Source organism: Calidris pugnax, unplaced genomic scaffold (assembly GCF_001431845.1).
Source record: "Calidris pugnax isolate Ruff unplaced genomic scaffold, ASM143184v1 scaffold10, whole genome shotgun sequence".
Taxonomy (NCBI): Eukaryota; Metazoa; Chordata; class Aves; order Charadriiformes; family Scolopacidae; genus Calidris; species Calidris pugnax.
Window position 1 is genome coordinate 3,041,838 of NW_015090795.1, and position 12,602 is coordinate 3,054,439.

The window sequence follows — 12,602 nt, forward strand, 5'->3', positions numbered from 1 at the left end:
TATGGGTAAAGCGGCCTCCGCCCTCCGGGGGAAGGCCGCGGGGCAGGGGAGGGCGCGCGCCGCCACAGCGCCCCCGCGCGGCGGGGAGGGCGCCGGCGTGAGGCGGGAAGGGACCCCCCCCTCTCCTTCATGGCGGACCCCCCTCCTTCATGGCCGACCCCACGGGACAGAGAGGGCTCCCCACGCACCCAAACGTGGCCCCCTGGGCACCCCACGGCCTGCCCACACTGTCTCTCCGCCCTCCTGGCCCCGGGGACCCCCCTCAGCCGGCGGGGGAGCGCTGAGGGGGCAGCGCGGCCTCGCCAGCAGGGATAGCACAGGCCCCACAGGGGGGGCTCAGTGACCCCTTTAACATGGGTGACAAAAAGAGTAAGTTTTAGGTTAAACAGAAAAAGCACGCAATAAACAGCACTCGATATCTTCCATATAAAGGTGAGGAATAGGTGTGCAACTTGAGGGCTGTGCCTGGAAACAGGATGAGGTTTGTTCACCACCCATCACTTTTTCACACTTTACTCAATTTTACACTTTAATAATGGAATAAACTGCTTTTATTCACTTCCAAACCACCCTTTTTACTATTATAACTTTGTGTATGCATTCAACAAATCCAACTACTTGAAATACCTACAGCTTCCATGGGAAGATACTGATATATTTTCATCTCGGATAAAAAAAAAAAAAAAGCCACGAGTATGGATCATACAGCAATTTATTTATTTTTAATTTTTTTACATTCATTATAAATAATGTGTAAATTGGTTCATCTTACAGTTTTACATGATGTTGTAAAGGACAATATATTACAGCAGAACAAAACAAACTCAGTAGAAAAAAAAATACACAATTGTTTTTCATTTATACAGAAGTCGTTTGTCACAAAGTGACAGCATCTGACACCGAACAGGAGACTGAACAGGTAAATGATGGAAAACCTGAGAGACAGTGATGCCATTTGCTAAAAGTAAACAAAAGGATTTTACTCTTGATAGATCCAGTCTGGCCCCTGCTCTGCCTTACATATAATCTGGCTAAAATCAAATATGTTACAATACTTTTCACCCCCCCCCTTCAATCAGAATGCAATGAATTCAATTTTCCTCATGTTTAAAGTCATAATTGGAGAATGTGCGATAATCTATACTTTTAAATAATTTTAAATAGACAAGTAGCACTTCAACTGTGTGAATTCAGTGCATTTCAATCTAACTTGGGCTCTTTCCTCTTCCAAAAACTCCCAACCCGAGATATCCGTGTGCCTTTATTTTCACAGTGATTTATAAAGCAAGAGGTGAAAACATCTAAAACACCTTCTGGTAATAAAGTAGTCAATATCTTAATTGGCAAGACTTGTGTAAATGAGGCCTAGAAATTCAGTGACTTCAGACAGGTACAATACCATTAAATACTTTGGTATCTTTAAGATGCCTATACTGCATAGGAGACACATTCATGCACAAAAGACAGCTAATGGCCAATAACTGACATGTTTATATGTTTCTTTTCAGTAGCCTAGACTCTGTAAAACCAGCTGCTTTATCTTTTGAGCTGATATAATGAACCAATAAATAATGTGACGCTCATTTCTAAGCGGCGCTACCTTTGTCCTGAATTGTCCTGTAGCAACAAAACCGGTACAGTACAGAAAGACTCAAGAACATGGAATTACTCAAGGCACTTCTGAGAATTAATTCACACAAGTGTTCCAGTGAAATTGGAGTTTGGTCTAAAGAATATTTCCCCCCTCCTCCTCCTCCTCTCTCCTGTGGCTGGTCAGTTTTTTTGAAGCTACGCGAAAGAAAAGTAGAGCAAGGCAGGACAGGGTGAGAAAGGGAGAAATCAAAGTCCCTTGTCTCTGTTTCTCCCTTCCATTCCAACATCTGGGCTCCCTTTTTGGTACTGTGCTCTAGAAACATCTGTATGTTTGGTTTATAAAAACCTGGTAACCACCAGGAGATGAAAATAATTACTTAAGTAGTCTAGCCTTTAAAACTGAATAATGTGGAATTAATTCCATAATAGTTTAAGCGAAGCACTCGTCTGTTCAGCATTCAGACTTCGAGCACAGACTGAGTGTTAGAAGTAAACCTAGGCCAAGATATGAAGTAGCATTAAAGTGTGGTAGCTAATGAAATTTTTCCAAATACAGTTCTAATAATCTGAGCCTCATTTAAATTGTTTCCTGGAAGTACTTGGAAACTTTGCTAATTTCTGTAGCATGGGCATGGTTTTAGGGTGTGCTTTATCCCCATACTGCTAACACACAGCCCTGCTACCCCCACATAGAGACTTATTATAACTTAATCCACTTTTTGATTAAAAGGAACAAGATGTTACCGCTTCACGTTTTTAAAAGCTCTGATTTATATCAATGCAATTTGTCAATTTGACACGTTTCGAATTTTTGAAAAGAACTTTTGTACCCTCTGAAAAATGGGATATGTAAATCCTTGAATTTGAGATTGCTTAGAGAAACACCTAGTACAGGCACTGAGAACAGCATAGCAGCGAAATCGTTTATAAGGAAATTCGTCATACTCCAACAAGTTCTTCTTACATGATTATATTTCCATTTCCACTATAGCGCCCGCAAAAAGCAACGGAGGATGAGGAGGTCATACCCTGTATGTCTAATTCAGTCCCTCAACCCTCCAAAACTGGTAAGTAACCATATGCACATAGTTTATCACCCCCTACAGCCACAGGCTAATTAGTACTGAGTGAAAGTCACTTTCCATAGGTTACTCCACAGCTTGTAGGCAGTATTATTCCGGTTTCTGGCAGGACTTTTGGCTCATTACAAATGCTGTCAGCATTGATCACCTGGCTAGCGGTCTCAGAGACAAAGCATCTCACCCTCTTCCTCTGCATCCTCAGCTCGTGCATATTTAAAGAGGTCCGGTTTCAAGTATCACCAGTATGGCCCCTTTCACCAGTTTTATTTACATTGTTTAAGTGCTTCCTACTGGTCTGAGGGAGGCAAGGCATTTAGACTATGTGCAGCAAGAGGTTATACACAAGCATTTGAACATGCGAGCTCTTACTCAGCTGCTTCTCTGCCAGACCCATCTCAGTCTCTAAGGTGTTCCCAGAAAATTTGCATTTCCTCATTAGCCTCATCGACTGATGAAATAGGAGGCATTACCTGTCATTACAAACCCTGATGCTCTTTCACCCTCAGGACTGCAGCACTTCTGCGTGTTGGTCTAGGAGTACTAAGGTAATAATCATCCAAATACAATTTGGTTTATCCTGCTTTTCCTAATGCATATTTAGCTTCATCTATTGACATTAATATCCACACTTACAGTGTTGAAGGAAGCTAATTTAGGCTGTTATTCCCTGAGTTCTTCATATTCACATCGAATGTGGTTCTTCACAAGTAGTTACAAACATATTCTCTACTAGGACCTACTACAAAGGACAGGCCTTTCCAAACTATCACTCAGGTTGAGTGATAATTTCATTTTGAAATTTGAAACTTTTGAAATGAACACTTAATAATGTTCGTTTTGAACACTGCATTAATGGCAAAAGTCCCTGTGGGGAGACCCAGCGACAGGATTTCACTGAAGAAATCACTTGAGTCCCCCTCTTCATTCTTCTGCCAGTTGTTTAATAAACATACCCCCACTGCTCTGCTAAATTTACAAATTATACAAACAAACCTCACATCTTCACTCTGTGTAGTGACTCTTCCTTTGTTTAGCATAACTTATTTCCACATACAAAAACCAAATTAAGGCTTCTAAAATTTTTAAGTTTTCTGGCAGCACAGCTTAGAAAGAAAATAATAGTAGTCTTTATTTGCCAGCTGGATAATCTCTTCGGATGAAATATCGTAACACTCAGTTGGAGGCAGTAGTCAACTTACGTTTTTTTGAAGAAAACATTTTTCTGAGCTCTGCAGAGAAACAGCCATGAAGAATAACCCAGAAGCACATTGCTTTAGGGAAACCAGAATGAGTTTGCAGGGAACAGACCATATCAGGAAAGTCTTGCTTTCAACAGCAGTTATACTGACAGTGTTGAAGACTCACCTATCACTATTACTAAGTTTGGACCATGAAATATCCTAGAAAGCCAAAAATAATTTAAAGTTTTGAATTCAGTAACCTAATAGACCTTGGCTTCATTCTAGAGAGGAATAATTGATTCAGTACAGTAAATTCAGGATTTATAATTTAAATTACAACCAAAGTATCAAAATAAGTTACCCTAGAAAAATGTGACTTTTTTTTTTACATAGGGAACATTACTTTTAGGCAAAACTTAGCAAAAAAACCAGTGTGGGAATAAACAAAAGTTCTCTTTTGGCAGTGTCCGGTTTGGGATTTAGCTCTGTCCTCTCCCTGGAGGAATCTGTTAACTAAAATACATCGATACAAAAAGGCAACACAGTGAAAAGCTGAAATATTAACATTTCAGTAAAGTGCATGGGACTGTGGCAGCCTTAACAGCTCTGCTATGACCTTATCTCGGATGCTGAATTAAACGATGGGGACGCCAGGTTCTTCACTATTCTATTGAGGTTGGCGATTTTTTCTTCTAGTAAATAGTTTTTCCTTTCGGCAGTTTTCTGCCGCTGTTCTGTCATCTCCAAAGCCTTCAGCAGTTGTGCGTTCTCAACGTAGAGATCCTTGACCATTGCGTCTGCTTTAGTGTTCTTGGAAAGCTGAGTTGTGAATAGAACATAATTACTCAGCAAATTAAAAGCAAAATAGAAACTAATTAAAAGCAATAACAGTGCTGGGAAATTAGGTGAACGTGCGTATTGTAATTTAAATATCAAGGGAGGACAACCCACCCATTTATCTTATTCTCCTTTGTTAAAAACCTGTATGTTTGTGGAGTCTTTATAGATATTATGAATATTTTGAAACTGGGGAGAGATGATAGAGGGCTTGAAATTAATCTTGCCTGATAACTACTGCTTTACAGCATTTGTCCTCTAAGGGTAAGTCTAGTTCACAAGAGGATCCACTAGCCCAGTGATTCCTCTGAGGTTTGGACCATCAGCTCCTCCTGTAAAACTGGGGAGAGCAGCCCAGTGCTTGTCTACATGGTTCTGGGAACAGCCCTTTGGCTGGAGACTTCCTTCGCATGAGAGAGGAGATTGTACCTCAGTAGAAAACAGATATTGTTCCTGTGTCACACCTAAGTGTTCAAAAGCCACCTTCTCCTACACTATTAAGACTTTTGAAGGCAGCAGACCACAGCAAGAACAAAAACCCCAAAACCATGTCAAGCAGAGGGTGTGTTGGGGCAGGAGGTGTTGAGAAACCAGTAATTGTACAGAAAGCGTGCCTGTACTCCTCAGGAAATTATTTTTCCTCCTTTTCTAAGGAGATTTTCCAGTTAGGATACTTGACCAGAATTTGATGTTTGTTTCTGGACTTTTAAGTGCATCAGCATACCAAACTAGCACAGCCTTTAGGAAATTAACGAGTGGTGGATACAGTCCGAAATTTGGAGTTTTAGGAAGTTTTGGGGCAAATACGCTGCGCTTTAGCTCAGGAGCATTGAAAGAAAAAGGAAAACACCTTTAACTTTCTTCTAAACAAGAGCAGCTTGGCAGCTTTTGTCGACTTAGATGTTTACAGAAATAATGGGGAGGTTTTGAGAAAAAAAGGAAGAACACTTACTTGTTCTTTCAGCTGATTTACTTTATCTTGGAGAAGCCTTTTCACAAGTCGAAGTTTCTGTTCAACATCCATCATACGTTCTTCCATCATTTTTAGAAGCTGCTCATGACCCCCCTGGAAAGCAACATTTATGTGAAAATCAGTTAATAAAAAATGAGTTCACATTCACCAGTCTCTTTTTTTTTTTTTCAGTCTACACTTAAGAAAATAGCTGGCACTCCACATTAGAGTCTACTTTAAAGAGTTGCCTAAATTACTAAACCATTCATGGAAGCAAAATGTTATAGCAACAGCATTGAACAAGTTTTCCAAATCAAAGTTACCAGATCTAAGAAAAATTGATATAAAATTCTAAGCTCTCTCTTGACTGTGATAGTCAGATCTGGATAGTTTCCTTTTCTGGTTCCCAGGCACTGCCATATTTCTGTTGACTATCAGAAACAAAATACCAATCAAAATCTTAATGATTTTAGAAGAAAATTAAGGTGAAGTCGTAAGGACATGTGACAGTATAAGTGTCCCATACCAAAGCTCCCTTGAAAGTGAGTAATAGCCTAAAAATGTAAAATGCTATTATCCCAAACTTGATTTTTTACATTTATTTTTTTTAGATTAGTTGTTGATAACTAATGTTTCCAAATAGTGACTCTTTAATGCTTTTGCTCTTTTTCTTCAGTAAGGTCACAAACTAAGAGCACAGTAACTCAGTGTTGTGAGAGTGCCCGTTACACCAGCAGTTAAGTGAAATTTCCCTAATTAAATTAGAAACACCAAGATAAAGCTTGTTTATATTTGGGAGCTTTAAGACACTGACAGCAGGGAAAGGGATTTTTTGTTTTAATTCTAGTTTGTTACTCTCATTCTAGGAAGTCATCTGAGAAGATGAGAAAGCACTAACCTTCTCCCCAAAAGAAAATACCTTCAAAGCCAAAGTACCTTCACGCATGTGGGGGAGGACAAATGCAAAAGCAAGGGAGGAATGTTTCAGGCAGGTAGTTGCTCACCTAAACCACTGTATAAAGATCCCCTTAGGGGATCAACATTTTATTTGTTGTAACACCAGAAACTCCTTACACCTATGTATAGGGTTATTGGATCACTTTGCTTGTGAAAAATATTGAAAAAAGTTACATTAGTCTCATATAGAAAGCAGTTTTACAGTGTTGCTGGACTGGCTGTTTTTCCAGAATAAACATTACTCCTAAGCAGAACTTGCAGGGGAGATTCTAGCCAAATTATTGTGAGCTATCTCTTGTAATTTGATTGGAATTCAAGCCCATGGCTGGCTATTCCACTTCATACTGGTTGCAGGAGCCTTGTGTGAGTAGCTAAGTGAAAACTAAGAATTACACTGGTCTCAATACCTGTGATCCTGGTTTTTGGCTTAAAGTTGATTTGAGAACGTTTTAACTTCAAATAATCTCATGTCTAATAGGAGAATCCAGCTCAAGCATTAACTTTAGAAAGATAGGAACAAAAAGGTCTTTGAAAGCAAACAGCTGAAAAATCATAGGCCTTAAAGAGATGTTTTGCTGACTTCTTAAAGTGTTAAAAATCTAGTTTAATCGAGTAATTTCAGACAATTTTTTTTTCCTAGTAAAAAAACCAAACCACCCTAAGAAAAATTATCCAAGAAACAAGTGTGTGAATCATTTTCTCTTCAGTAGAATATGCCCACGTACTATGCGAACTCTTTTCTTAAATGTGCAGGTACATCTAGTAAAGAAAAGCTGAGTATCTGTACTTAAGTACATCCTCTATGTCAAATCTTTTCCCAGAAGTCCTGGTCTGACAATCCACAGTATCAAAGACAAATATTTTGTTATGAAACTATAAACTATTGATACTATTAAGACAAGAGACATTATGGTTAAAAAAAAATGTTTATTTTTCATTTACATCAAAAATGTCATCTTTCCCTGTTAAAAAGTTTATACATCTTATACAAAAATGCAGTATAAATACCCCAGATTTTCATCAAATCTCATATAAAATTAGTACCATTTGAGAAAAATAGGCTCTTTCCACATTGAACAACTCCACATTTTAAATAACATAAATAAAAAGTATTTGTAACAAATTAAAAGAAGACAGCTTCTGAACTTTCACAAAATAGCTTCTAGACAAATAAATAAGAAATAACACTGTGGAGACCTTTTTTTTTTTTAGAAAAAAGCACAAAATAATAATAATAATAATAATTTGGATCCTCAAGTTTCTCAGCTTATGCCAGTTCGTGTGTTTGTGTGTGTTTATCATGGTAAGGAATGAGATCGTAAGCAGCCAAGCTGTCAGAGGTGCCCGATCCTCCGGTAGGAATCTGCATGCACTGCTCGCTGCTCCGGTAGCAAGGCCTAGAGAAAGAAGGCAAGTGGGAATACTTCACCCTGATATCCAGAGATTTTTCCTTTAAATACGTACATATACTTCAAGTAAAGCACCAACACAAGCGAAGCAAGCAAGGCAAGACAAAAAAAAAAAAAATCACACACACACGAAAGAAAACATGCAGAGTATCACATCTTGTCTTTATCTAACTACTAAGGTTAGCACCACACGTATGCAAAATAAATTCAGGATTTATTTTATAGATGCAAGGACTCTTCGGAGGGCTCACCCATGTTTTTGGAGGGATTTAAAAAGATCAGTGGCTGCCATTAACTGCAATTAGTAGAGCAGTTAAGTTTCTTAGAGGAAATTATCTGCCACTATATATATTTGTGAAATTTGTGAAAAATACAGTCCAACTGACCTCCTTTGAAAGAACTTATTTGTGTTTATATTTTAAACCTAGTTGTAAGGCTTTTCCTGAGACAGGTGAGCAAGCTGTTGGTCAGAGGTGATTTGAATTTTCAACTCAAGAGCTGAAGAAAGGGGAAGTTGGGCAACTGGAAGTATTCTGGACAAAAATACTCATTAGCAGAGGTTCTAAGCAAACTTAGTTAAAAACTGGGTCATTAACAGGCTCCCAAATCTAGTTACTGAGCAAGGAATATGAGAACAAGCTGTGCAGTAGGTAAGAATCACAGCACTAAACACAGCAGAAACAGTCATTTGGAATTGAGAAGAGTCCAGGCAGGTTAACACAGTGAAAAAGAACAAAGCTCAGGAATTTTAATTTAGTGAAATTTGAATGTCTGACAACAGCCTTTGGAGGGCAAATCACTCAAGACTGACTGTAAAATGAATGAGAACACAGACCACCATAGCAACGATCAAAAAGCAATGAAAATTGCAAAGCATAATGAACACTAAAAAAAAAAATATTCCAAAAAGGAGGGGGATAACTTTGGGTACCTTATTACACAGAAGGACTCGGGATCTAAGAAAGCTGCAAAGTGCAAAGCAGCAGCAAAACTAGGTGATTAAATTTACACAGAAAGCATGGAGATAACCTGCCATTGTACTCACTGGTGAAAAGACGATGAAGAGGGACTAGGATGCAATTTTTCAAGATGCTAAAGGGGACATTAAAATGGACATAAGCTCAACTAAATGTTAAGTCTAAAAGTCAGGACGGTGAAGAAAAATCAACAGGGAGAATTAAAAGCAAGATGTGCTTACAGAAATGTCAAAGTTGAGACAAGCTAGAATGAATCTGGCCTCATTTATAGTTGCAGAATGCATGTGTTTAATAATGATTTTAGGAAGTTATGTAGTAATGCCCATGAAAAAAGCTGTAGGAGGTGTTATAAACTGGAATATCCATTTGCTTTAAGCAAAAAACTCCAAGAAACCAACAATAGAAAAAAATTAAAAGCTTTAAGTGCATTAGTGCATTGACAGAAAATATTTGCAAAGCCTCTCTGAAAGTATTTTTAAATTCATGAAGCCTTCCAGAATAAAAGCTTTTACAGGAAACGCAGCAGTGATTTATCTGTAGAACTACGAGTTCCAGGATGTGACTAGTTTGCAAATTGTTTCTCAGGCTTTCAAAGGCAAAAATTCCAAAGTCATCACTCCTAATGCAATACAGAGCACATTCATTTGCAGGTGCTGCTGCAGTAATAGGGCTTTTATTGATTTCAAAATTAAACTGCACGCTCTGCTTTCCATTTCATGTGCCCAAGTCCATTAGCCTGCGGTAATGCACTTCTCTCAGGCCTCAGCTGAAAGGGAGAGCACCTTACAATTGATTTATTTTTACTTATCCTATATTATTTGCTGTTAAATTCGTTTTTGGGAGGAACTTCTAAATTTTATGCCTTTCTTAAAAAAGAATTCTTATTCCAAGTTTTGGAAACTTTAGAAACTCTTACTGCATATACCCTCTTTCCATAATACCTTTTTCCCCCAGAATATCCTATTAACACACTGAAATATTTTTGAGCTTCTAAGTCTTGGTCTTACAGTGGTTTTTTGTTTGTTTGCTTTTGTTTTTTTAAGTGTAACTTCAATCTGAGTTTAAAATGTAAAGTTGGGGTTTTTTTTTCTGCTAACAGATTAATAAAAGTGTTAGAATTTTATCCAAGTTATTTAGAGCTTTATCTTTTCTCATCAGATAAAGACCTATGGCCCGAGCCAAAGCTTTAGAGATTGTTATTTTTGAAGAAAAGAGTAATTTGGCAAACTTAGTCCCCAAGCTTAGTTATATATGGGAAATGTCAACTTTCCTACCTATTGCCTATAATTCAGTTTTATATGTTTAAAAAACCAAAGCACTAAGTACATCTCTGCCCAGTATGTGCCGTGGATGTAATCTTCCTTGGAATTAGATTGTTTTTCCATAGGAATGCCATTGTTGAAGTTTCTGTATAATGGTAGCAGTGTTCTCCAAACAATTTCTCATCTTACAGCCAAAAAATGAAGATAGGCTGACCTTATAAAAAGGATTAATTTGTTTGTATTCTGCTATACTACAGCTGACAGAACTCTGTGTGACAGCTACAGCCCAAACTAGTATTTTATGTGTGATGGGTATGTGCTTGTGCAATATGTGGTGTATATTTAAAAGAACAGTGGTTCCAGACATGTATATTAGGTGAAGAAAACAACACAAAACCTATAAACACTTATTGCACATTGACCAGAAGGAAAAAAGCCAGTTGGATGTGGATAGGAGTGGTTTTTTAATTCCAAAAAGATTAGGACGGCTTCAGAATTAAGCTCTGGCTCAAGCTAAATATACTAAATAGCCAAAGGTTTGTTTTGTATGTATCCGTGATAGGTTGAATTTTAATTTTAATTTTTGAACTGGCATAAACAGAGAATGGATCTCATCAGAATTGAAAAAAAAAAAACAAACCAAAAACACACCAAGAAAACTAACCAGATAGGCTTTTAAAGTTGTAACCTGCGGAGTAAGGAGAGCTTTACCTGTTGCATGTTTGTTTCAGAGGGTCTGCTTTCAAGCTCTTCCTGAAGACGTTGACTCCTCCTCTCCGCCTGTAGTAGCTGGTGTTGGAGCTGCAGGAACTGTTCCTTGGGCACCATGGCACAGCCTTGCTGCTGGAGCTCCCGGGCGTGCGGGGACGGGCTAAGCATCACGCTGCCGCTCGAGTGGAGCATCTACAGAGCACAGTAACATCAGTCATGGAGAGAAAGTAGCACTGCCCTTCACACAACTCATCTTTTAGTGATGCACCACACATCAGGTTAGTCGAACAACTCCGCGTACGCAAGAGAAACAAGCCTGAACTTGGTAACAGAAGCTAAACCTTTCTCTTTCCAATCAAAAAAGATGCATCTTTATGTGCAGATCTGAAGACTAAAAGGATCTGAGCTTTGATTTAAAAGCTCGTACCTGAATTATAACTATATACATATAAGTACTGAATTTTTGATGAAATCCCAAAGTTAAATGGGCCTGTGGTGAGATACCTGAATTATAAGTTCACTGAATTTCTGATGAAATCCCAAAGTTAAATGGGCCTGTGGTGAGCTTTAATTTAGTCCTTTTTAATTTTAACCTTGATCTCAGCAGCTCTTCTAAAAGTAATATCCGCTTACAAATAAAAGCACCTGCACGGGGAGGGTTGAAGAAGTTGTCCAGCAGTGATTATTTCTAGCCTTTAATCTAGGATGGAGAGATAACATCCTCAAAAGCAAAACAAATGTTCAATGTAATGTAGGATGACTTAAGTAACTGGATGCCAGCTGTTATATTATATTCAGAATTCAGTATTTAGAATCCCATATATCTTTCCTTATGTTCACTACTAACTGTAGAAGTTTTAATGTGTTTTATAATTTTCATTTTGAGGCAGGCCACAAGCAGAGTTTGATGGAAAGTCTGGAGACCTCCCGAGTGTCTGTGCTGCATAAGCAAAAGTGACTTCAGTGGGGCCCTCGAGATACAGATGTGTAGTAATTTGAAGTAGTTTAATTCCAAATTCAAGGCTTGCTTTTGCTAAAAAAAAGGTAATATATATCAAAAGGTAATATATATCAACAAAGAGTTCGTGCATACTAGTCCTTTGTGAAGTTATCCTACTAGAGAAGTCTTTTAATTGGTAAAACTGGGGGTCTCACGTGGGATAAAAGGATCACATTGCTAATAGTCCTTGCTGCAGCAAGAAGAGAGGCTCAGAACAGACTTGTCCCAAATGGTTTAGCTTCCCCAGGTCAATTAATTAAGTGCTGCTCCCGAACAATACGGTGGCAGTTACTGGATGAAGGTGGCAGGAAAAGAGGCATTTCTGGCACTATCTTACTACAGCAGCATTGCAGCCACGAGAGCCCAAGTTAGATAAACCAGCCCAGCATTAGATGAACTTTTGTACAATATTAAAAACTAAAATTAAAAACTATTTAGCGTTTTTCTAGACTAAAGTAAAATCTAGGTAAGACTCTCTCAATTGAAAAGGTTTATACTACTAAAATAGACCAGAACTGTACAGTGAAAACCCCTGATGTTTCAGACAAGCAGATTTGCAGCTTGAATTTGCATAAGATTAATACTTTCTTCCCATAAAAATCAGTTGACTATATCAGAATTATCACCTGTTATCTCAAAAC

At 38.2% G+C, this 12,602-nt stretch overlaps 2 protein-coding genes across 5 annotated transcripts in view; both read right to left on the reverse strand.

Annotated features, from left to right (window-relative positions):
* SAV1 (salvador family WW domain containing protein 1) overlaps nucleotides 1–3,120 on the reverse strand; it is a 22,250-nt gene extending 19,130 nt beyond the window's left edge. Inside the window, exon 1 of the mRNA XM_014936770.1 lies at nucleotides 3,045–3,120. Within this exon, the coding sequence (XP_014792256.1) occupies nucleotides 3,045–3,120 (76 nt within the window). The remainder of the gene's footprint in view (nucleotides 1–3,044) is intronic.
* NIN (ninein) overlaps nucleotides 695–12,602 on the reverse strand; it is a 64,323-nt gene continuing 52,415 nt past the window's right edge. For 2 of the 4 annotated variants that reach the window (XM_014936816.1, XM_014936813.1), the window contains 3 exons: nucleotides 10,962–11,153; nucleotides 5,646–5,759; nucleotides 695–4,675 (listed from right to left, as the gene is read on the reverse strand). In XM_014936816.1, the coding sequence (XP_014792302.1) occupies nucleotides 4,466–4,675; nucleotides 5,646–5,759; nucleotides 10,962–11,153 (516 nt within the window). In that variant the 3' untranslated portion in view covers nucleotides 695–4,465. Of the gene's footprint in view, nucleotides 4,676–5,645; nucleotides 5,760–7,518; nucleotides 8,000–9,056; nucleotides 9,104–10,961; nucleotides 11,154–12,602 lie in introns of those variants that run through there. The other 2 variants (XM_014936814.1, XM_014936815.1) reach the window with 2 other exon arrangements.